The sequence below is a fragment of the Prunus avium genome, chromosome 3, assembly GCF_965620075.1.
Source record: "Prunus avium chromosome 3, drPruAviu1.hap1.1, whole genome shotgun sequence".
NCBI lineage: Eukaryota > Viridiplantae > Streptophyta > Magnoliopsida > Rosales > Rosaceae > Prunus > Prunus avium.
In genome coordinates, this window is record NC_142286.1 from 1,884,678 (window position 1) to 1,910,212 (window position 25,535).

General features: G+C 35.5%; 1 protein-coding gene, 1 long non-coding RNA gene and 1 pseudogene across 4 annotated transcripts; 1 reads left to right on the forward strand and 2 right to left on the reverse strand.

Annotated features, from left to right (window-relative positions):
* Nucleotides 1-1,403: 1,403 nt before the first annotated feature.
* On the reverse strand, nt 1,404-3,744 carry LOC110761657 (receptor-like protein 2 pseudogene; annotated as a pseudogene).
* Nucleotides 3,745-4,166: 422 nt separating this feature from the next.
* LOC110761656 (pyrophosphate-energized membrane proton pump 2) lies at nt 4,167-11,573 on the reverse strand. Of its 2 annotated transcripts, none has more exons than XM_021964189.2 (15): nt 11,372-11,573; nt 10,262-10,636; nt 9,690-9,893; nt 8,998-9,149; nt 8,740-8,887; nt 8,534-8,666; nt 7,864-8,036; nt 6,909-7,029; nt 6,551-6,738; nt 5,917-6,354; nt 5,640-5,804; nt 5,393-5,548; nt 4,999-5,110; nt 4,633-4,852; nt 4,167-4,496 (listed from the first exon to the last, which is right to left on the reverse strand). In XM_021964189.2, exons 2-15 carry the CDS (start codon nt 10,352-10,354, stop codon nt 4,397-4,399), a joined length of 2,403 nt encoding a protein of 800 aa, XP_021819881.1. In that variant the 5' UTR covers nt 10,355-10,636; nt 11,372-11,573; the 3' UTR covers nt 4,167-4,396. The 2 variants fall into 2 exon arrangements, with proteins under 2 accessions (XP_021819881.1, XP_021819880.1); XM_021964188.2 differs by having other exon boundaries at nt 10,262-10,641.
* Nucleotides 11,574-15,924: 4,351 nt separating this feature from the next.
* On the forward strand, nt 15,925-18,065 carry LOC148295423 (uncharacterized). 2 transcript variants are annotated; one of them, XR_015834817.1, is made up of 7 exons: nt 15,925-16,146; nt 16,454-16,584; nt 16,949-17,050; nt 17,144-17,220; nt 17,390-17,437; nt 17,525-17,674; nt 17,912-18,065. It is a non-coding gene; the product is annotated as an uncharacterized LOC148295423 (long non-coding RNA). The 2 variants fall into 2 exon arrangements; XR_015834816.1 differs by lacking the exon at nt 15,925-16,146 and having other exon boundaries at nt 16,165-16,584.
* The last annotated feature ends 7,470 nt before the right edge of the window (nt 18,066-25,535 follow it).

Here is a 25,535-nt window from a genome sequence, read left to right on the forward strand (position 1 = left end):
CATGTAGTTTCGTATTTATAGCAATTCAAGGACAAGTTAGTATTCCTGTCAATTTTTTTGATGGTGCAAGGGGCAATTTCGTCAACACAAAATCCTTGAGCATAAAAGCTCGTTTGAAACTCCCCTAATTTCATATTAGGGCTTGAAATTGGTTATTTGGGTTTAGGGTTCTTCAAAAATTGGGATTAGTGGTTGAATTTCGAGCCCTAATATGAAATAGGGAGAATTTCAGACAAGCTTTTACGCTCAAGGGTTTTGGGTTGACGAAATTGCCCCTTGCATCGTTAAAGATATTGACAAGAATACTAACATGTCCTTGAATTGCTACAAATACGAAACTACAGTGGCAAAATTGACGAAATTGAAACTACAGGGTCAAAAGTGGTTGAAGTGCCAAACTACAGGGACCAAAAATGACTTTTGGCCTAGAAATAATGGCTCAACAACCATCGTTTAGCTTGACATGCCGAACCCAATACAACTTCAAATGGGTGTCCCCAAAATCTGAGCTCTTTTCACCCTGAAATTCATCAGACCATATACCACCGTACACAACCAAAGACCTTCATGCTCTTCTCTACTATAAGATTAAGAGACAAAACACAAACCCAATTTAATTTGCACGTCGCAAACTTCAAAATCAAGATTTTTTTTTTCTTGCACCATTACCAAGCGCTATAAATACCAAATTCTGCCCAACTTTTATTGAAGGTATGATTTTAATTTTCATATGAAACTGAGTAACTATGCGAGAGAAACTGACAATAAATTGAGTAATTTTCGCGTATGAAGCAAATGGAGCTTACCCATTTGAATAGCTGTTATTGACTTCTGGAAGTAGCTGCTATTCACGAAAATAAATTTGAGTAGGTCTGGTGGGCCTGATTATCCTGTACTAAAAAAATAAAAAATAAAAGAGAGAGAGAGAGAGAGAGAGAGAGAGAGAGAGAGCTTTTTCAAGAAGGATTTATATTAAGTATTAGGTAAGAAATTAACAAGTCATTTAACATAGCTAGGTCACCATATAGAGAAACAAGTCATTTATTTTAGTGAAACAAGAAAGCGTCTATTGGGTGATGCGTGTAAGAACGTGTGGTGTCGTATTCTAATAGCATACTAAATTAATACATTCAATCCGAAACTTATTGGGAAGAGCACAGACGTCAAAAATCTTTGGTGTGTTGGACTTGCTAAAAAGAACAAATAAAATGTCTTACATTCAACGTAAGCGTTTGTTGACAGTGTATTTTATGTCTAGTTTCAACCTTTTGTATTCGATAACTTGAACCCCAAGGTTCCAAAAGAGAGGCCCTTTTTTTCCTTCCTTAATTTTCAGGTTTCATTTGGTTTGGGTCTATCTGTTCTGTATAGCAATCAACATCAAAATCCATGCTCAGGGAGAATATAGATTTTTAGAAATCAAACATGGAACTTGAACATTAGCTGCTTAATTTTCAACATAACTTAATTTACAGAGTCACTATTTTGTTGATCTATGGTGCAAAAAATTTGTATTCTCTTTGTCATTTGATTGACCAAAGAGCAACAAGTTTTAAATACACACTTTAAGTTACAAAGAAACTTTTTTTTATTAATTTCAATCCAGAAACCAATGCCAAAACCAATGCCATAACCAATGGCAGTGATGATGCCAGTAAGAAGATTTCCGTTGAAGCTAGATCCTCCACCAACTGGTGGCGGCGGTGGCAGTTGAGGAGGGCAAGTGAGCCTCACGGTTGTCGGGCCACATAATCCTGGATTCCCTTCAAAGCTGGAAGTGGTAAAAGTATCAAACTGGCCTCCGGATGGTACAAGTCCTTGAAGATCATTATATGCCACACTGAAGAAAGACATGAAATTTAGACTTTTGAGAGAAGCAGGGATTGCACCAGAGAGATGGTTGTAGGAGAAATTCAATCTCTCCAAGTTGGTCAGGTTAGATATCTGATCCGGGATGCTGCCGGTGAAGTTGTTGTGACTTAAGTCAAGCTCATGAAGAAGCCTCAATTGTCCAATCTGAATGGGGATGGTACCATTAAGGAGGTTGTTGCCCACATATATGGCTCGGCGAAAGTGGGAGAGCTGCTTGTACAGCTGATTGGTAGCATTGGTGGGCTTCACAAAGAGAGGAAACTCTAGAAAACTATCATCACTGGTCTCTTTCGATGTCAAAGCCCGCATCCCACAGAGCTCAGTAGGAAATCCTCCTTCAAAAAGGTTATTGGACAAGTCCATGTAGAAAAGGTTAGGCAGAGAACCCAACCAACTGGGAACCGAACCGGTTATGAGGTTGTATGAGAGGTCCAAGGCTTGAAGATTTTTAAGCTTGGCAAGCCAGGAGGGTACTTGACCTGTGAATAGGCAACCACCAAGAGCCAAAACCCTAAGGTTAAGGAACCCATCTAGCTCTGCTAGGCTTTCATCATCAGGCACAGGCTCAAACAGAAAATTCTTGGTCAAGACCAGAGTGGTCAGGCTCTTGCATCCCATTAGAATCCTAATAGCCCCAGTGGCATTCGTAAGGTTGTTTATAGAGATAGAGAGGAAGGAGAGGGACTTTAGTGCAACTATTTCAGGAGATATCTGGCCTGTGAGCTGATTGCCGGCTAATCTGATTGCTTTAAGTGATTTGCAAGAGTAGAGGCTTTGAGGTAACTCACCAGTGAAGTTGTTGTTGCCGAGGTCAAGCATGATGAGGCGTGGGAGAGTTGTGAAATTGAAGGCAGAGACGTCACCAGTCAAGTTGTTGCTCCTCAAAACCAGGGTGGACAGATTTGTGCAGTTGGTGAGAGATGGAGGTAGATGACCTGTGAAGTTGTTGACGGAGAGAAAAAGCTTTTCCAACCTTGAAAGCTTGCCAATGTTGCTTGGGATTGGGCCTGAGAATTTGTTTGAGGAGAGCTCCAACATCTTGAGTTTGGTTAAGAGCACAATTCCTTTGCCAATGTGTCCCAAAAGGCGATTGCCAGGCAGATAGAGCTCTTCAAGATCAGCAAGGTCGAAAATCTCACCAGGGAGATAACCAGAGAGGTGATTGAAGCCTGCCCCGAATACTTGGAGCTTGGAACATGCTCCTAGTCCAGGTGGAATTTCACCAGTGAATTTGTTGAAGGACAAGTCTAAGATGGTGAGGGAAGAGCGATCGCTACCATTGTTGCAGAAAAAAGATATGGGGTTGGAGCCAGCAAAGTTGTTCTTCCTGACATTGAAAGTGGTGAGAGTGGCTGTAGCCGCGGCTGGGACAACAATTGAACCATTAAACAAATTTCTAGACAAGTCTAGAGTCTCAAGCCTGGTGGTTTTGGAAGAGAACACCGGTAAGTGGTTGGTGAGGCGGTTGTAGCTCAAGTCGAGGACCTGGAGACTAGAGAGGGAGGAAAACAAGTCATTTGGGAGAGGACCAGAGAAGGAATTGTGGGAGAGATTAAGGTGGGTGAGATGTGTGAGGTTGGTGATAGATGGAGAGATAACACCAGATAAGCGTCTCCAGGGCAGCCATAGACGAACGACACGGTGATCATCGTCAACTTGCTGGCAACTTACTCCTTCCCAGGAGCAACAGTCAGTCGAAGAAGACCAATTCAATGGTGGCTTGAAAGCCAAAGACAAGAGGGAGGCATGATCCACTTGGGCACAAGCAGCAGAGGCAGAACAAGGCAGCAGAAGAAAACTGGAAAAGAGAAAGAGCTTGTTCAGGTTGGAAGAGGCACTTGCTTTGTTGTGTTCCATCTTAATTATGAACACCATCCCATTGAAATTGTTGGTACCAATCTTAAGTATATGCACGTAATCTAAGTACATGCGTGTATGTAAAGACCTGTTGACATTGACCAAGAAAACAGAAAGCCCAAGTGACGTTGTGTGATGTGAACAGATTTATCTTAATAGAAAATGGGAAAAGGAGTATGGTTCTGCTTGGACTACTTGCAATATACTAGTCCGGAGACCAAAACTACCACGGCAAGCAAACTAATTCACACCAAAGGAAAACCGTTTAATTTGAGTCATGCAATTCCAATTCAGAAGTTCTTTGACATGGTATCACCAACCAAATAGAACCTCTGCTGAGCTATCATTATGTCACTTCAATTTATTGTTTCATTAGAAAGGAAAAAAAAATATACAGAAAGCCTCGAAACAGAGGATGAATTATGTATTGGGATCAATTTCGTAGAGAATAATACGTCATAGACGTTACATTGAACTAGAATGAGAAGCCAATTAACATTAATTATTCAAGGTCCAATCGTAAAAGCGATAATTTGGTAAGACTATGAATCAGGCACCCTCAATATACATCCAAAAAAATCCTATCTGTATTTTTGCCACTAAGTATTCAAGATGAAGGAAAGGGGGTGCGGTAAAGTGGCACAACCGCAATTGTTATAAACAACTCTCAGAGGAAGACAGGAGCCATAACCAGCGTTATTGTTGCGAGCATCTTAATGAGAACATGAAGCGAAGGTCCAGCTGTGTCTTTGAACGGGTCACCCACACTGCACAACAAATAAAACCAGATCATATAATTATTTCCAAGAACTCAGATACCATTAAAAACTGAACAAAAGGAACAGTACTCAAAACTCTTTCCAACGCACAAGAAATGTAGAGAGAGATAGAGACGGGACTTACGTATCTCCTGTAATAGCAGCCTTATGGCTATCACTTCCTTTGCCTCCGAGAACCCCTGTCTCAATGTACTTCTTTGCATTGTCCCAGGCACCACCGGCTGTGTTCAGGAACAGTGCCATGAGAATACCAGAAACTGTTGCAAACATCAGCATGGAAGCTACAACTTTAGCACCGAGTAGAGGCTGCCCAGTATAATATCCAAAGATCCGGAACGCTATACCTGCAAAAGATACGAACAAGAATTAATCCTTCATCATGTAGTATTGGAAAGCTTACGCAAAGAGTAACCAACAAAAAAAAATACTTTGTGTAAGGAAGAATGGTCAAACATGAAAGAAATTAAGAGGAAAAACAAGATTAACCAACCAATCGCTATAGGTGAAACAATAGCCAGGGCGCCAGGTTTTATCATCTCCTTTAAAGATGCAGATGCTACAATAGCAACACAACGACTATAATCTGGCTTCTCTTTATAGTCCTACAGAAAAAGCATAATTTGAAGGGGTTACATTCCTTTTATGTACAATAATACCATTTTGTCTTGACAATCAGTTTTAATTCATTTGCAATTAATATCCACTTTAAATAATTTGCGTGAATTAATCGTGCATTTAAATGACATTTAGGGTGTCTGTATAATAGTATTGTGGTGAAGCCTGTGAACCCAAAGAAGAGCTGAATTTATAATAGTAAAGACTTTTTGGTTATAAAAAATGCTAAGGATTAACAACAGGGGAATTGCTACGAAAACTTTACTAACCATTATACCGGGCCTCTCAATAAATTGCCTTCTTACTTCCTTAACAACCTCTTGAGCAGTTCGACCAACTGCTGAACAGGCCCAAGCACTAAATAAGTATATAAGCATAGAGCCTAACAATCCACCAACGAAAACTTCTGGAATGGCAATATCAACCTGGCAATCATCATAAATTTCAAATTAAGACAGGGCTGAATAGTATTTAAAGAGGGGGAAATATCAATACTGGGAAAGCTGGCTTTCTTACCTGTTTGAAAGGTTCACGAGCAAATGTAGCAACCTCATCCATATACGCACTAAACAGAAGAAATGATGCAAGTGCAGCAGATCCTATGGCAAATCCTTTAGTGGTAGCTTTTGTAGTGTTTCCTACTGCATCAAGAACATCAGTGATCTCCCGGACACTTTCAGGCTGTAAGGAGATGTTCACGCTAAATTATTATAAAAACCAAACAATATAAAAAGAAACAAGAATAGTCTTCAGAACTGAGACAAGAATGTTAACGAATTCATAACAGGGCTACCTGCTGACTCATCTCTACAATTCCACCAGCATTATCGGCTATTGGACCAAACATATCCATAGTGAGAACATAAGCAGCAGTACTGAGCATTCCCATTGTTGCTACAGCTGTGCCGAAAAGCCCACCAGTTGGAATTCCATTTTCGTCCATTAGGCCAGAGGTCTGGCCCAGCCAGAAAGCTGAGATAATAGATACACTAATGACAAGAACAGGAAGAGCTGTTGATTCCAGACCCAAACTGACTCCAGCAATTATATTAGTCCCATGACCTGTGGAGCTCGAAAGGGCTAACATGCGTACAGGCTCATGTTTGTAGTCGGTATAATACTTGGTAATCCAAACAAAAATGTATGCCGTGATAATGCCAACTAACCCACATAAGGCAAAGTTAAACCAGGCAGATGGTGCTTGCTCGGTGTAAAGCAGCCATCGGGTAGACTGTAGAATAAAACAACCGCAATGACAATAGTGTCTCAAAACTAAAATAAGCAAAGCTTCTAAAGTCTAAACTTAAAACACTAATATTTTCAAATGACAAAGAATATAAAACATAAATCGTAACTATCCGCTGATTTCTTTTGTTATTTGCTACAAAATAAACAGAATCATAACGCAATGGTCAATGAAGTATTACCGCACCAAATGTCAGAACAGCCAAAACTATTGTAACAGAATATCCTCTCTGTAGAATTGCCATTGGATCCTCCGAAGAAGCCTTTCCACCAGAATCACGTGTACCCCTAATTGAAAATATTCCAACCGATGAAATCACCAGATCAAAAGAGTGAACAACCAGAGGAAACAATATGAAACCAGACGGATCTGCACAAAATAGTGAATGTAAAGGTGAGTCTCTCAGAGAAATAGATACCCGGTTTGAACAAAATCAGTAACATAAAAGAAATGGTCAACCCCCTCCCTCTTTCAACACATGCAGACACGAGGGAGTGTTTGTGTGCATGAATAAATATAACACCAAAACTTGTGCTTGCCTTCAATTTTACAACGTTGAGCCATTGTTCCCCCAAGTATCATAGCACTAATTATTTCGGCTGCAATACTCTCAAAAAGATCAGCACCACGAGCTGCGCAATCGCCCACATTATCTCCAACCTTAATTTCAATGGAGTAAAATCAATAAACTTACACATTTAAAGGTAGCAGACGTGATAGAAATTTATTCAGTGATGTTCTCAACTATGGATAAAAGGCTCAAACCATTTTTTTCCATTTCTAATATGACTGCAAAATCTGCATGCAAGTTAATGAATGTCTATAATTATGAAACAACAATAACAGAAAGACAAACATTTTTTTATACTTTAAACGATTATCCTTTTTTTTGTTTGTAATTTATCGTCACATTATCTTGTTGAACATTTATGCATACAAGGAATTCCTCCGTAAGAATTGAGGGTACTCAATGCCTGAAGAGAAAATAACATCACCAACTACCTCCACCTTTGATACATTAACAATTTTCTCAATTCACACATCTACAAAACAAATCATCCGCCATTCAATTTTTCTAGATGTTAAGTTTGATAACTCAATTTTTTTTAACGCAAAGCGCATCTCCACACATTGAGCCTTACAACATACTTCAAGGTGGGCAGAGGTGCCCTGCCTATCACCTTATGAGAAAATAAAAAGTTTAAATGACTTTGAAACCCATAATAATGGAATAATAAAACATTTAACAGTTTATATGAAACACACAAAAAATGGAATCTTGGTCTTCAATGAACTTTACTGCCTCAGATTTCAGGATTTAAAAAACATCCGATGTTCACCGTTTCTTCCTTTCATTTCCACCTCAACTTTAATGAAAAAAGTCATACAAGGATAAAAAGGTGAACATCAGATCAGGGATTGTTTTAACCCAAACAACAAGCTTCAGTGGCTATGCACAGGCTCTTAAATGAAGCCAACAAAGGAGAAAAATACCAGATCTGCAATCACTGCAGGATTCCTAGGGTCATCTTCAGGAATTCCCTGCTCTACTTTTCCCACAAGATCTGCTCCAACATCAGCAGCTTTTGTGTATATTCCACCACCCAACTGAGCAAATAAGGCAACAAAAGATGCTCCGAATCCATATCCAACAAGAAGAAGGGGCACTGAAAACAAAGTACATCAAAGTCAAGCAAAATATCTAACAAAACAATGGAAATAGTAATTTATATATAATAGTCAAAATGGTAAGCATAAAAAATGTGTATGCAGTCAAACAGCTAACACGATCATATAGCTATTAGGTTGAGACCATCCAATATAACCGTTTCAACTAAATGTATGTTTACGTCAAGAACAGGTTAAACCAGAGCAAAAGGGTAGTTATAAGGTTGTGAATACAATATCAAACGGATTGAACAGATTCTAACCATGACCCCGCAAACCAAATTTTAAATAAATCAACACAGCAAAGCAAGATAATCCAAAAGATATTCACATAATAAAAAAAAAGTAAACACAAAAACTGACGATAAGTGATATCTGCACACTTTAATGTCTCATCATAGGATAATAGAAACATGAATGATAAACAAAAATTGTTTAAATTTATGCAATAAATATCATAATCATAAGCAAAGGAGCAGGGAGAGTCAACACATACAGTCAGTAACCTTCATTGAACCTGGCGAATCCACTTCCAACCAAACATAAAATGTGGCATACAGGATGGCTATACCAATTACAGCCATACCAACCACCACCATAGCAGAAAAACCACCAGCACGAACAGCTATCTGCACGTATTATTTCCCCTTTAAGATATGAATCTGATGTGTTCTCAGACAGTTAACTAGATAGGACACAGACCTGCAATGCCTCCCTTGCAGACCGTCTTGCAGCACTAGAGACTCGAACGTTCGCACGAACTGAAACCCACATCCCAACATAACCAGCAGCACCTGAACACAAAGCTCCCAAAAGAAATGCAGCTACCGTAATATATGCGGAAGTGAACCTGCATCAGCAAGTTCGTAAAATCATCAATATATGTTGATAGATCTTTTCTTTCGAACGGGGTGAAGAGGATAAGTGGTATCATAATGAATATGAAACACATATTATCACCTCCCGATACCAGATGCCTCCTGCTGAGGAGTCGTATTGCGAAACAAATATATGCAAAAGATAACCGCAGCTAGTAAAAATGCCATCTTAGAGATGGTCCCATACTGGGTCCTGAAGAAACCTTCAGCGCCATCACGTATTGCATCTGATATCTGAAAAAGGAAATGACAAGCTCAACAAAAGTACATGCAGAGTTAAAGAATGTCACCATTTAACAACGGGTCAATACCATCTTTAGTTTTTTCAGTCTTCAAAAACAGAACACAAACCTCATAGTTTGGACATGAGGGGGGACTTATCAGACTACCCAGACTCTAGTTTACTACCCAAAAAATCAGTTGGGCCACTGACTATTATGCCTTTCTTCAGTCATATACAATTAACTCATGTCTATTTAGCTGATTTGTGTAGGCAGATGATGGTTTTGGGTTTTAGCTGACTTTTTCTATTTAGCTTGTTTGTTTAGGCAAATATGGTTTTGAGTTTTGATTTTTTCCTTCAGAGGACATCTACCATCACTTTTTATTAATCATGTCTTGTATCCTATTCCTATCAAAAATAAAAAATGAAAGAGGAAAGAGACTCATAAATTATTGGTTACATAATACGTCAAATGGATCATGAATGAATAGAATACAGATACATCAATTTTAATAACACTTTATAGATAAAGACATTGGAAGAAGATGTACCTGACCCATTTCCGGAGGTCCCTCATCTTTTGCGAGAACCCATCTAGCAAGGTACAAAGACACAAGGAAGCTGATAATACAAATTGAGAAGACGAATACAATGATAGGAGAAGTGCTTGCTCCAATGTAAAAGACCACTCCAAGTGCCAGAAGTAAAATCACAAAGAGAACACGGACATTTATTCGCATCAGAATTCGAAATATCTGCACAAATAGCAGAAGAATTTGCTTATGGAAATGTTACATATAATTTCACATATGTTAAGCCAAATGAGCAATATGTAAAAATGAGTTCAAAAGGTCTAGGCTACATGGATGGTTATTATTATGCACAATTTTGATGTACAGCTCTTGCCCCAGATGAACTGTAAAGCAATTTTCTGCATGCAACCAATGATTGTCACCTCCAAAGTGGACATTGTTTTTCTCAACTTTGTTTCTCTCAATTTAAGGTGATACAAACAAAATAAAGACAAAATGCGCCTAGCAAAAAACATAGAGACATAAGTTTTCCCTACACTAAACAAACACTAATTAGAAAACAGGTACTAAAGTGGGCATAACATTCTTACCAATGGGTTGTAAGATTTACCACGCATGTTAGGGAATGTCCTTGGCCTGTCTTGGTAAGGCCCCAAATTACCATCCTCCACATCGACATCCATGACCAAAGAATGGCTGGAATTCACCTTCCGAGCTACAGGAAAAGGACTGTACTCGCCACCTTGGGGCAAGTCGCCCCCTGAACCTGGACGCTGAATTTTGAAGTTCTTATTCAGCCAGAAAAATTACTTCAAGTACTTCACCTCATACAAGTATAGAAGCAGTATCTTTGGCTAATGGTCCAGCAGTCCTCTGAACTCAAAATCTTCTCTCCTTCTTCCCACCCCAGAAATCCAGATTTGAATGAGAAATAGTTGTCTTCAAGTCTCTTTTATGACAAGCCACTTCTCTATTAAAGAAAAACCCATTAATTTGTTGACTGTACAATGAAATTTTGAATTTTCATATTACATTGACAAATTAGCTCACTGATTACAACTATCAAAATTTTCACGCAGCCAAATCTGATTGAATATTTGTGTAACACTTAAAAAATACTAGAAAAACGAAATCAGACAAATGAGCTACCTTTTCGACCAAAAAAAGAAGAAAGACAAATGAGCTACCTTTTCATTAAAATGGCCTAACAACTCTCCTATTGTAGTAACACTAAACTCTAGTAACGAAAACTAACATTTCTGAGACAGAAAACATAAAAAATAAAAATAAAAAAATAAAAAACTCGTGCCCAATTGTAAAATTCACAGTCCAATAGACTAAAATGATCAATTCAAAAGCCAAAATGGAAGACCAAAAGTTATTTGAATGCTTTATTTTGTTTCCGCGAGAATGCTAACGGAAAGCAGCACAACAAGAGAAATAATGCCCAAACAAACGTTGAATCTCTCAACTTCAGCGCTCATTTTCTCGCCACCCAAACAAAACAATAATGAAGATGGAAAATTCATTTAAAATTCACAATGAACCCCAATGAGATCCAAATGCAAAAGCTCTATATTTGAAATTGAGCGTCGCGAATCAAAGCGACTATTTAGATCTCTATAATAATCACAACAGCAACCCAAAATCGAGAATTGGAGAGAGAGAGAGAAGGAGATCAAAGACGAACATAGTCTTACCAGTGAACGAGTCAGACGAATGAATGTGATTGTAGCCAGATTGGGTTAGGGTTTCAACAGCTCCTTGGAGAGAGGAACTCAAAGACTTTTCAGAGACAGACTTTAGAGAGAGAGAGAGAGTCCAGAGAGCGACAGGGGCAAAATTTCTTTAATTTTTTATTTTTCAAATTTTAATTTTAATTTCTAACGAGTGATTTTTGGTGGGATCTGATCACAACGTCATTTCACGTTTGACACTGTGACTGCTACGGGAGCACTGAGGAGGAAGGGTGCCTTTGGATATTCGTTCTTGTTTTCCACGTGGCACCATGCCATGTCAGCGACCCAACGAAATGATGCCATGTCAGTGACCCAATCAAACGATGACATATCAGCAGCTTTTCTAGGCGAAAATCTTTGTTAATTTTTTCGGTTGTTGGAAAAAATCTTTGTTAATTGAGCACGTATTAAAGATAAGTGATACTTACTAATCAACTCAATGAAAAATTCACAGTAGAAATTTTGCATATTCACATGGCCTATTAACTTTCATGAAATGGGGATTATTTTATTTTATTTGTCAAAATTTTCATGAAACGGGGTTAGCACAGTAAAAATTCATACTATTATATAAAATAGGTGATTTTGCATATATATCACCTGGCCTATTAACTTTCATGAAACAGAGATAGCACTATTTTACTATCCCTGACCAATAACGCTATGACACGTGTGTGATAGCACTTCTACATGGTATAGTATTATTGGTCGTAATTTTTCCCCTATTTTGGAGTGTGCATTTACCAAAGATCCGTAGCAAAGAAATTAGATCGGTGATTACAAATTACATATACAGAAATGAAGTATCAGGTTAAGAATGCACATAATAGTGGAGTCAGTCAGCCACTCGAGGGCAACTAAGCACTAATAATGATGCACCTTTTATTCTGACCTTGTTTTTATACATATTTATTATTATAGAATACATGTAAATGAGAATGTATTTTCCATGTCGCAACTTATTTTCTATTTCTCATTTCACATGATTGTGTTTGTGCTCATAGGCGGATACATTATTTCCAAATTGACAAAAGGAGGCTTCATACTACATACCTCCCTGGAGTGCTTCAAATCTGCTTCATGATCTACTGAGCAGTTTTCAGGGAAAGTTTCTTCATAAGAACTGGTATTAGTACAAACATAATTATTCAATTTGGTTATCAATGAGCAGCTATTTTCCACGGGCAGTGATTTCCTTTGTATATTAGACTCATCCATATCCTTTTTTCTTTTATTCCTTCGGCAGAAAGTAATCAATGGGGTGGTCAACTTGTTTCGCGCAAGCTAAATCACCACCTAATTTATCTAACTTATTTCTAGAGAATGAATCAGTGTCTTCTAAGTTTGATGTATTCAATCTTGGCGAGCTACCATCACATTCAGAGCTGCTTTTTCTTTCAAATGCTGCTGCTGCTGCTGATGATTTTTGTCTTACAAAATCAGCAGTAATTACAGTGGAATTCATCACCAATTGAGAAATTAACCTCCCTCCAACATTATTATCATCAACCAATGCTCCAACATTAGCATTTGAAGATGAGCCTACTTTCTTGCCACTAGACTTATTCCCATATGCATCCCTTTGGGAATAAGGAACCTCATCAAGACTTGTCGGAACAGTTTTAATTGGTATTTGTCTTGTGCCAGATACTTCAATGTGTTTCTTTTCCTTTTGGGGCTTATCTAGGCATTGGAGATGATACGACTGAAGGCATTTTCCACAGTGCTTCAGGTTACCCCCAACACAGGCACACAAAACATACATGGCAAGAAAAAGAGGCAGGTGAGACAGAATATAGCAATGACCTTAAAAATAAATTATAGGTCTAAGACAACTAAGAGAAGATCTTCATAGAAACCTAAATTAAAGAACCAAATCTAAATGTTCATCTCAACTAGATACGCTTCCAAAGGTCGGTGGAATAGGGCACATTCTGGTGGTATCTGGTAATCCCTTAAAACCTTTTTCTTTTCAGTATTTTTTTCAAGAACAAAATTATTAGAGGAAAAATAGGGAAGGAGGGATTATTAAATTATCTACATAAAGATGATTGACATTCAACATTCCCTATGAAACAAACTAAAAAAAGTGAACAGGTTCCAACTTTCTAAAATCTCACCACAGAATTGCTGTTGTAATGTTCTGATGAACGCTTATCAATCAAATGAACTTGCAACAAAAAGTGAATTACGGCACTCATGTCCCTGTACAGGATTTGTTCTTGATTGCCGCTTTCGCTTAAATGTCATTTGCATATTAAAGAATAAGCATAGCAAGAGAAGCTAAACGCATGCCATTCACAGAAATGTTTAAACTTCAGAATCAATTTGAATTCAAGTAGCCTAACGCATGCCATTCACAGAACCTTGTTATTGGCAAGACCATAGAAACTCCATGATAGGACAACTTCATCATTTCCTTCCACAGAAGACAGACACCAAGTCAGCAAATTTTGTATTTTTTTCTTCTGCGCCATGTCGTCAGTGCGAAGAGAGAAGAAATAAGGCGGGAAACAGGGCGAGGAATGGAATTAGATGAATTAAGAGTCTCATGATCTGTTCTTCTATGGATCTGACTTGTGCTTCACTGCTTCGGCTTCCCAATCTCAAGCACAAATTTGCAGCTAAATGTTTTCAATTTCGAGTTTCAGACTTTCAGTCAATGGCAGTGTCTGAAAAGTCGGCCTAGGCGGGCGGCTAGGCGGCTAGGCTGTCGCTAGTCGGTGGCTAGGCGGCTAGGTAGTAGCTAGGCGGTGGCTAGGCGGGCGCCTAGGAGGGTTGGGTCTTTTTTCGGTGCCGAACCCGGAGGACGAAGCAGTGACTGCGAGAGAAAGTTCCGTCCTCTGCGAGTGCAAGCTTCGTGTCCGTTCGAATATATTTAAAGAGTATAGCCGGTCGGCTGTACTTTTAAAATATTCGAATGTAATTAGAAAGTATAGCCGTTCGGCTGTACGTTTATAATTTCTATTTATAAAGTCGAGCCTTGCGGCTGTAATGGTAAAATATTGTATTTAAAGCTGATCGGCTATACTGTTAATATACTGTATTTGGAGAGTATAGCCGCGCGGCTATACTCTTATAATTTCTATTTATGCATGCACTAAAATAAATAAAAGGTGTGATACCAATAATAAGATCCAGGAAATAAATTATTCTTTCTTCATCTTTTTTTCATGCCTGGATCAACGAAAACTGTGGGTGTTCATCATTCTTAAAATGCTCTAGTCCTTCAAACTTGTGAGCAACTTCAACCTATTGAACATGTGATAAGTGGTTAACAGTGAAAGCAGAGCATAACACTTCTTACGTGATTGACATAGAAGAATTATAAAATAAAAAATTGAAACAAGTTCATCTTGCTATGATAAATCACATTGGTGGCTGCTCTATAAGAATTTAAATGTCAAAAAAAGATTTTATCCTTTCAGATTATATTTAATATCGCATCCCTTTCAAATTATACCCACATGGTCCTTATAATCCATTTACCTGACACCTTAAGGAACTTCAAAAACTATCCCAATAAGTTCACACATTTCCCAATTGCCACTCACACTGCTAGTATAATTTCGGATGATCGTATTATTATTTCCCTTTTAGAAAGCCACTGTTTCTGCGTTAGATGTGTAAAATCAAACTTCTAATGATTACTGCATCAATATAGATCCTAGTTTTTTAGTACAACAGTATATTTATTTTTCACTTAAGTCATGTTCTGTTGATAAATTTTATCTTTTTGAACCAGAGCAATATCATTAACTCCAAAACTAAAAACAATATAAGAGAAAAGAAATGGCACATATACTCCAAAGGAAACGTATCGTACAAAAGAAGATGGAATATAAACGTATACCAATTTCTGATCTGTTGTTGCTGTGTCCTTTCGAGAATGAACGAATACCATTGCATGTTAACCTTGCTTGAGTGAGTCAACAACCTGGCAGAAAAAATATCAATCAGTTAAATAATCATTCAAATACAGACACTACACAAAGGAGGGCCTAAGGAAAAAGAAACCTTCTTGTAGCATATACCACTCTACAGTTCAATACGCGGGCTGTAAACTTCTGCTCACTAATACATCGGCGATAACTAGAATCAAACAAGAAGAGTCCTGCTTCTGGATTCACTCTCAGAAACTGTAATTTAAATAGTATAGCCTTTTAAATATTAATGTTTAAAATTCTAAAGTGTATTTTTAGGATTCTTTTCTGAAAACGAGTTTGATAGAAGAAATGAATGGGGTGTAACTGGTAGGAAAATAGAGTAAAAATACAGAGAAAATAGTTCACAAAAACAATAACCTCAGTCTCATTCATGTGGCGTCTCAACATTTCATTTTATGTTTCAACACTTGAGCATTGAACATAAAAGTGGCTTGCAATTCGACCAATTTCTGTACAAGAGAAGTTGCTACTTTTCTCATCAAAGCTCATCATTTTTGCTTTGTCCAGGGCACATGCAGCATCTGCTATGAGAGCTCTTTGCTTTAAACTCAAGGAAGGATGCAAAATGCAGAAAGGACGCTTTGATACCACTAGATGCAGCTCAACTATGAACTCGCAGAGCTTGTTACTATTTTTTTTCCTTGTGGATTTCCTTACTACTCTTCACCTTGTTTCTTACTTGTTTTGCACTTTAAAGTATGTTGATAATCTCGTTGGCTAAAAATGTATGTGAATAATTTCACAATCTACTGTCTACTAGATCCCTCCACTAGTTTATGAATCTTCGAGGTAATTTATTTCATTAAAAGTAAACTAAAGTTATAATTTCATTTAATATGGAGAAAGAGTAACAGAAGATGCCTTCTGCCATTACTCAGACTTTTTTTTTTAAATTTCTTGCTGAAGATATGATAGAGATATATGGTGATCATTTCAGAATCCTCATGGTGGTTTTGGATTATTAAGCATATCTTATTACATGGGCTTCTTCTTGTTCTAGCAATAGTATGCTGATAATATTGCAGAAGCCTCACCAAATGAGAATACAGTATGCTGATTATTTGCTGATATGCTCTACGTTTTACTTGTTTGGCAGATTGGGGACCGAAGGTTGATGTTGTTGTTTTTTGTTTTCTTGACCTTGCTTCAAATTATGAACCCCCAGATTCACTTGGGGAGTGGCTTGAAGCTGGTGAACAGCCTGTCTATATTGGATTTGATAGCCTTGTGAGTTTGTTGCAGCTTTCTCTATTCATGTTTAATATTCTTTTCCCAGAGTAGCTCTGTTTGTCCTTACCCTAAAAAAATTACTTGTTCCTTCCCAATTAAAACAATCAACCAAAGCCACAATCTCCAAAGAGTGACCACCTTCATGTTGGTCCCCAACGAACAGCTTGTGGAGGTCTATTCATGACAGATGACAAATCGATCCTTTGGTTGTTCAGTTGTTCAATATCTAATTTGACTGAGGCATGTCTAATACATCCAGAGTATACCTCTGAATTGCGTAGTTAAGGTTACTTGATTGTAAATTTGATTGAAATGGTAAATTGTCTTGCTTGCTAAATTTTTTTTATGTGTATTGTATTAGCCTCTTGAAGAACCAGAGAAAATGACCAATATTATTCTTCAAGCTCTGGAATAACTGGACAGATAGGCGTCATCAACCGAGGCTGGGGTGGCCTTGGTAATTGTAAGTCTTGATTCTTAAAAAAGATTACTTTCAAGCACATTGTATTCTTATGCTTCTTTACATCTGAAAGCCTTCATATATTTCTCTTCTCAGTGGCAGAACCAAGTGATTCTGTGTATTTAGTGGACAACTGCCCCCATGATTGGCTATTCCAACGATGCTCTGCTGTGGTAAAATTCAATGCTTTTAATTCTTTTTAATTTGGTTGGGATTTCACTGCACTGGTGTTCAGAACGTCACATGAACTTGATGCACCTTTTTGTCGTTTTGTTGTTTTGTTCCCCTATTGGATAACTAGGCTACTCTCGGTTTCTCACTGGATATGAAAAATTTTCTTAGGTGCATCATGGGGGTGCTGGGACAACTGCTGCTGGTCTGAAAGCGGCGGTAATTGATAATGCTATATTCTTGGGGAGTCTTACATTTGTAAATGATTCAGTTACTCATTTGGCTCATATTCTGTGTTCTTTTTAGTGTCCAACCACAATTGTACCATTCTTTGGGGACCAGCCATTTTGGGGGGAGAGGGTGCATGCCAGAGAAGTAGGTCCTGCACCCATTCCAGCTGATGAATTCTCGCTTGAAAAGTTGGTCGATGCCATACGCTTCATGTTAGATCCAAAGGTATTTACCATTTTCTTTTTAAACTTCCAAGTGATTTACATATAATTTGTCATTTCTTGAGTGTAAACTTATCACACATGCATACGCACTGATTTAATTGAAGTTGACATTGTTTTGTAATCAATTTCAACATGCAAATACTTGTCACAACTCTTGGGTTATTTTTTGTTATTTCAACCCCTTGCATGGACCTGAATAGATTAAATTAACAAAGAAATAACTATTTTCGGTTGAAAGGTTAAAGAGCATGCTGTTGAAATTGCCAAGGCCATGGATGACGAAGATGGGGTGACAGGAGCAGTGAATGCCTTTCATAAATAGGCACTTTCCTCACAATAAATCTGAGGATAAACCCGAGTCATTGCTGGCTAGAAGAGGCTTATTTTCCATCAGGAGGCTTATTTTCCTTGTGTTGAGGTCAGTGTTGTGTAGATACAGCTGCACCAAAATGGATTAAGCTGCATCCTCAACTTGTGATACTCGCAAGTGCACGAACCGTTGGTAGTTTAGCGTATGTAAGTGCGAGGTCGATTCCACAGGGATTGGTGATTGAATGATCCAATTTAGTTTCCCTACACAAAACAGAAATGAAAAAGAAAGGAAATAAATAAAACAAGGAAGAAAGAAAATAACTAACTCAAGTAGATAAGTTCCCAAGTTCAATTAGATTAACGGATTGATTCTAGCTAATGTATGATTAAGCCATGGTGTTTGGTCATAACCTTGTGTTCCTAATTCCCTAATTTGATCATTTGTTGTCTAACCTAAAATTAAGCATTAGGAACCCATTAAGCATAGAAGAACATTTTAAACAACCAAGCATGTATCTAATCCCTGTTGTCGAATGTCCATACATACTCTTCCTATTCATAGTTCAATTCGAATTAAAGCATGGTGTCTACTCTTAATTCAAACCAAGATAGCTAACATGCAAGCCTAAATGGTGATCAATCATTCAAACTAGCATATTAACTTATAAGCATAATGAATAAGAACAAAAATCATAATTGAAACTTGGAAACTAATCAAACTTGAAACTAAAGAAAAGAATTTACATAACAATGAAAATTAAGTAGAACTTGGAAAAACTTAAGGAGAATTTCAGCACAAAGATCTCATTATAACAATTGAAAACTAGAAAGAGAAACTAAGAGAATTTGAGGGAGAGAAGGGAAGGGAGCTCTAGAGAAGTGTTTGAGAGCTCCCCCCCTTGGGGTGTGTTTACAAGCTTGGGAAACCTCACTATATATAGGCCTAAGGAAGCTGAAAATCTGAATTAAGTATGGCTAATGCATACAACACTTTGTTTTATAAAATCTGAAATGGTTGATGCACTTCACTAATAAATCCCACCAGCAGCCCTAGCTCATCTTCATGTCACCATGACCAAGCTTCCAACCAGAAATAATAGCTCATCCTGAGGTCAGCATGACCAGCAACTTCAAGGGCTTACGAATTGGGCTTCCCTTAAGCAAATTAAGACTTTAAGCACTCAAACTTGAAGTTCAGAATGTCTTCTTTCCAGCCATATATCATTTGGGCCAATCCAAGGTCGGAGGAGGAAGTTAAGGCCAAAACAAATTGCTAACTCATTTTGCGCGCTGATAAAATCCATCCTGAGCATGGCTCTGTGTTTGCTAGGTAACAGACTCCACAATTATCCAATGGGGCTGAATTTCGGATATGTTATAGTATACACCCATTGGAACAACTTTCATGAAGAATGTGGCCTCATCCGAGCTATGTAGGTTGCTGAAACAAAGCTTGCAATATGACCTAAGAAACTGGGCTGGCAGGGGACTGTAGCCAAAATTGAGTTTGTCTTTAAGCTCTTCATCCATTCATCCAAATTAGGCCCTAACATGCATGGATTGCATCATTTACTATCCAAAGCCCTCATTATTACCTAAAGCTCAATGAACTGAAAGATAAACACAAAAAGGATTAAAAGCACAAGTTTAACTCAAAAACATAACCAAATCATAAGCTAGAAGGGTACAAAATGATATGTAAATATGCACCGATCAGTCAGCTCAAAAACCTACATGAAACACAAGCACATGCAACAATTAAGCAACAATTTATGATACATCCGAAATAATAATATAGGAATAGGTTCACCAAACTCCATTGAAATCAACTGAGGAGAGATTAACAGCTTGATGAGTATCAGCTGTGCTTTCTGTGGACATACCCCCAGTACTACCACTATTTCTCGGTAATGACAATGTGTATTTGTCTGTAGTCATTAGTCATCCCACTCATAGTGAATAAAAAGTAATAATTTTTGGTTAATAAAATGCGTGTCCATTGAATACCTGCCTGTTTTCACGTCCTCATTTTCCTGTTTGACAGTTGCTGCAGACCCTATATGTTTGAAAAAAAGTGGTACTTCAATTGTGAGAAACTTTATGGAAAGTAAACTGGTTTCTATCTACATTGGGCTGGACATGAATTGTTTAGCTTATCGCATGTTGCGTTTGATTTCAATAGTTCAATGGTGCATGCGATTTTGGATATCATTTGTATCCAAGATGACTTTCTGCATGATAAAAGCTCTCATTTGGATGGAGATAAAGTGGCCACAGTATCAGATGGTGTTTCGGACTTGCTATTGAATAGGCAATGGTGGAAAAGGAAAGGCATTTTTCCGCAAATCAGGTAGAAAAGAAATTCAGGGAAGGGCTTGGTAACACTATGAAGAAGCGTGAAAAAAATTAGAAATTCCACATCGAAAATTCACACTCCTATTAAGGTGTTTATAAACAAAGCACTATGATGATTTAGTAAGTGCAGTTAACATTGGAGAGTTGGGCTAACGGGCTTGGTTTTGGACTTGACTTCAATTAATAAAAATTAAATTAATCAAAGACTTGGGCCTTGGGCCTTGGGCCTTGGGCCTCTTGGGCTCTGGGGAAGTTTAATTAAGACAACCAAACAAAACTAATTTGATATATTTTTTTTACAAGGACAATATATATATTTTCATTATTATTTATTTAATTAGTATTAAATATTTTAATTAATTTCATGAATTATATTACTTAATAAATAGTAATTCAATTTTTCTTTTTCTTTTTTTCCTTTAATATTCACTAAGTAAATAAGAACTAAAACATAATTACTAATCAAAGTAATTAAAAAGGAGAAATACATATTACGCTACTTAAAGGGTTCGTAAAATAGTATAGCCGTGCGGCTATACGTTTTTCAAAAAAATTTATAAAACAGCGTATAGCCGTGCGGCTGTACTATTTTATATATAAAAAAAGAGGACCCCAATCATTAGGCGCCACGTGTCAATACAATTCTACCTTTTTCTAAAAATTAAAAACACAGAGTATAGCCGGCCGGCTGTACTAATTTATTTTATTTTATTTTTTAAAGGACCCTCCAACGATTGGACGCCACGTGTCACTATATTATTTTTGGAAAAAAAAAAAATCGTAATATTGCCGCACGGCTATACTATTCTAAAAGGTCTATCTATACTATTTAATATATAAATTAAAAAAAGAAAAGAGGACCCTCCAAGTTTCATTAGCTTGTACTTTATAGATATTAATTTGCTAGTTTCAACATATCCAAAGTAGATATTAATAAGTCACTATATAATATTTTAGTATAATTTTTATAACATATATTATTCGTATTTAAGAATATGTGAGAATTATTTGTATAATACGTGAACTTTGTGAGAATTACTAAAATATTTGTAAAAAAATATGTGTATTAAGCATTAGAAATACGTATGTGCATGTACAATACGACTATTGTACGTTTGCTTTTTAAAAAATAGTAGACTTGTATAGAATACGAATGTATTATTGAAAAATACGGACATACATATGTATATATATATATATATATAAGACTATATTTTAAAGACACTAATTTTACATATTTTTTAAAAGAAATTTAAAAAATAACATAAACACTTCTCCCGACGAAATTTCGTCGGCATAGGTCTATGCCGGCAAATAGTTGTCGGATAAGGTTTCTCCCGACAAAATAACCTATGCCGACGAAATTTTGTCGGGAGAGGTCTAATAGACTTTTCCCGACAAAATTTCGTCGGGAGAGGTCTTTTAAACAAAATTAAATATAAAATTAGGATGTCTAGGTTAATTAATTTTTCAAAATTTTATTTTTAGAAATTAAATAACTGATTTGACTGATTTAATTAGTTAAATTAGTAATTATATTTTCATTATTATTTATTTAATTAGTATTAAATATTTTAATTAATTTCATGAATTATATTACTTAATAAATAGTAATTCAATTTTTCTTTTTCTTTTTTTCCTTTAATATTCACTAAGTAAATAAGAACTAAAACAGAATTACTAATCAAAGTAATTAAAAAGGAGAAATACATATTACGCTACTTAAAGGGTTCGTAAAATAGTATAGCCGTGCGGCTATACGTTTTTCAAAAAAATTTATAAAACAGCGTATAGCCGTGCGGCTGTACTATTTTATATATAAAAAAAGAGGACCCCAATCATTAGGCGCCACGTGTCAATACAATTCTACCTTTTTCTAAAAATTAAAAACACAGAGTATAGCCGGCCGGCTGTACTAATTTATTTTATTTTATTTTTTAAAGGACCCTCCAACGATTGGACGCCACGTGTCACTATATTATTTTTGGAAAAAAAAAAAATCGTAATATTGCCGCACGGCTATACTATTCTAAAAGGTCTATCTATACTATTTAATATATAAATTAAAAAAAGAAAAGAGGACCCTCCAAGTTTCATTAGCTTGTACTTTATAGATATTAATTTGCTAGTTTCAACATATCCAAAGTAGATATTAATAAGTCACTATATAATATTTTAGTATAATTTTTATAACATATATTATTCGTATTTAAGAATATGTGAGAATTATTTGTATAATACGTGAACTTTGTGAGAATTACTAAAATATTTGTAAAAAAATATGTGTATTAAGCATTAGAAATACGTATGTGCATGTACAATACGACTATTGTACGTTTGCTTTTTAAAAAATAGTAGACTTGTATAGAATACGAATGTATTATTGAAAAATACGGACATACATATGTATATATATATATATATATAAGACTATATTTTAAAGACACTAATTTTACATATTTTTTAAAAGAAATTTAAAAAATAACATAAACACTTCTCCCGACGAAATTTCGTCGGCATAGGTCTATGCCGGCAAATAGTTGTCGGATAAGGTTTCTCCCGACAAAATAACCTATGCCGACGAAATTTTGTCGGGAGAGGTCTAATAGACTTTTCCCGACAAAATTTCGTCGGGAGAGGTCTTTTAAACAAAATTAAATATAAAATTAGGATGTCTAGGTTAATTAATTTTTCAAAATTTTATTTTTAGAAATTAAATAACTGATTTGACTGATTTAATTAGTTAAATTAGTAATTATATTTTCATTATTATTTATTTAATTAGTATTAAATATTTTAATTAATTTCATGAATTATATTACTTAATAAATAGTAATTCAATTTTTCTTTTTCTTTTTTTCCTTTAATATTCACTAAGTAAATAAGAACTAAAACAGAATTACTAATCAAAGTAATTAAAAAGGAGAAATACATATTACGCTACTTAAAGGGTTCGTAAAATAGTATAGCCGTGCGGCTATACGTTTTTCAAAAAAATTTATAAAACAGCGTATAGCCGTGCGGCTGTACTATTTTATATATAAAAAAAGAGGACCCCAATCATTAGGCGCCACGTGTCAATACAATTCTACCTTTTTCTAAAAATTAAAAACACAGAGTATAGCCGGCCGGCTGTACTAATTTATTTTATTTTATTTTTTAAAGGACCCTCCAACGATTGGACGCCACGTGTCACTATATTATTTTTGGAAAAAAAAAAAGTCGTAATATTGCCGCACGGCTATACTATTCTAAAAGGTCTATCTATACTATTTAATATATAAATTAAAAAAAGAAAAGAGGACCCTCCAAGTTTCATTAGCTTGTACTTTATAGATATTAATTTGCTAGTTTCAACATATCCAAAGTAGATATTAATAAGTCACTATATAATATTTTAGTATAATTTTTATAACATATATTATTCGTATTTAAGAATATGTGAGAATTATTTGTATAATACGTGAACTTTGTGAGAATTACTAAAATATTTGTAAAAAAAATATGTGTATTAAGCATTAGAAATACGTATGTGCATGTACAATACGACTATTGTACGTTTGCTTTTTAAAAAATAGTAGACGTGTATAGAATACGAATGTAATATTGAAAAATACGGACATACATATGTATATATATATATATATATATATATATATATATATATAAGACACTAATTTTACATATTTTTTTAAAAGAAATTTAAAAAATAACATAAACACTTCTCCCGACGAAATATCGTCGGCATAGCTCTATGCCAGCAAATAGTTGTCGGATTAGGTTTCTCCCGACAAAATAACCTATGCCGACGAAATTTTGTCGGGAGAGGTCTAATAGACTTGTCCCGACAACATTTCGTCGGGAGAGGTCTTTTAAACAAAATTAAATATAAAATTAGGATGTCTAGGTTAATTAATTTTTCAAAATTTTATTTTTCGAAATTAAATAACTGATTTGACTGATTTAATTAGTTAAATTAGTAATTATATTTTCATTATTATTTATTTAATTAGTATTAAATATTTTAATTAATTTCATGAATTATATTACTTAATAAATAGTAATTCAATTTTTCTTTTTCTTTTTTTCCTTTAATATTCACTAAGTAAATAATAACTAAAACATAATTACTAATCAAAGTAATTAAAAAGGAGAAATACATATTATGCTACTTAAAGGGTTCGTAAAATAGTATAGCCGTGCGGCTGTACTATTTTATATATAAAAAAAGAGGACCCCAATCATTAGGCGCCACGCGTCAATACAATTCTACCTTTTCCTAAAAATTAAAAACACAGAGTATATCCGCCCGGCTGTACTAATTTATTTATTTATTTTTTTTAAAGGACCCTCCAGCGACTGGACGCCACGTGTCACTATATTATTTTTGGAAAAAAAAATCGTAATATTGCCGCACAGCTATACTATTCTAAAAGGTCTATCTATACTATTTAATATATAAATTAAAAAAAGAAAAGAGGACCCTCCAAGTTTCATTAGCTTGTACTTTATAGATATTAATTTGCTAGTTTCAACATATCCAAAGTAGATATTAATAAGTCACTATATAATATTTTAGTATAATTTTTATAACATATATTATTCGTATTTAATAATATGTGAGAATTATTTGTATAATACCTGAACTTTGTGAGAATTACTAAAATATTTGTAAAAAAATATGTGTATTAAGCATTAGAAATACGTATGTGCATGTACAATACGACTATTGTACGTTTGCTTTTTAAAAAATAGTAGACGTGTATAGAATACGAATGTATTATTGAAAAATACGGACATACATATGTATATATATATATATATAAGACTATATTTTAAAGACACTAATTTTACATATTTTTTAAAAGAAATTTAAAAAATAACATAAACACTTCTCCCGACGAAATATCGTCGGCATAGGTCTATGCCGGAAAATAGTTGTCGGATTAGCTTTTTCCCGACAAAATAACCTATGCCGACGTAATTTTGTTGGGAGAGGTCTAATAGACTTGTCCCGACAACATTTCGTCGGGAGAGGTCTTTTAAACAAAATTAAATATAAAATTAGGATGTCTAGGTTAATTAATGTTTCAAAATTTTATTTTTAGAAATTAAATAACAGATTTGACTGATTTAATTAGTTAAATTAGTAATTATATTTTCATTATTATTTATTTAATTAGTATTAAATATTT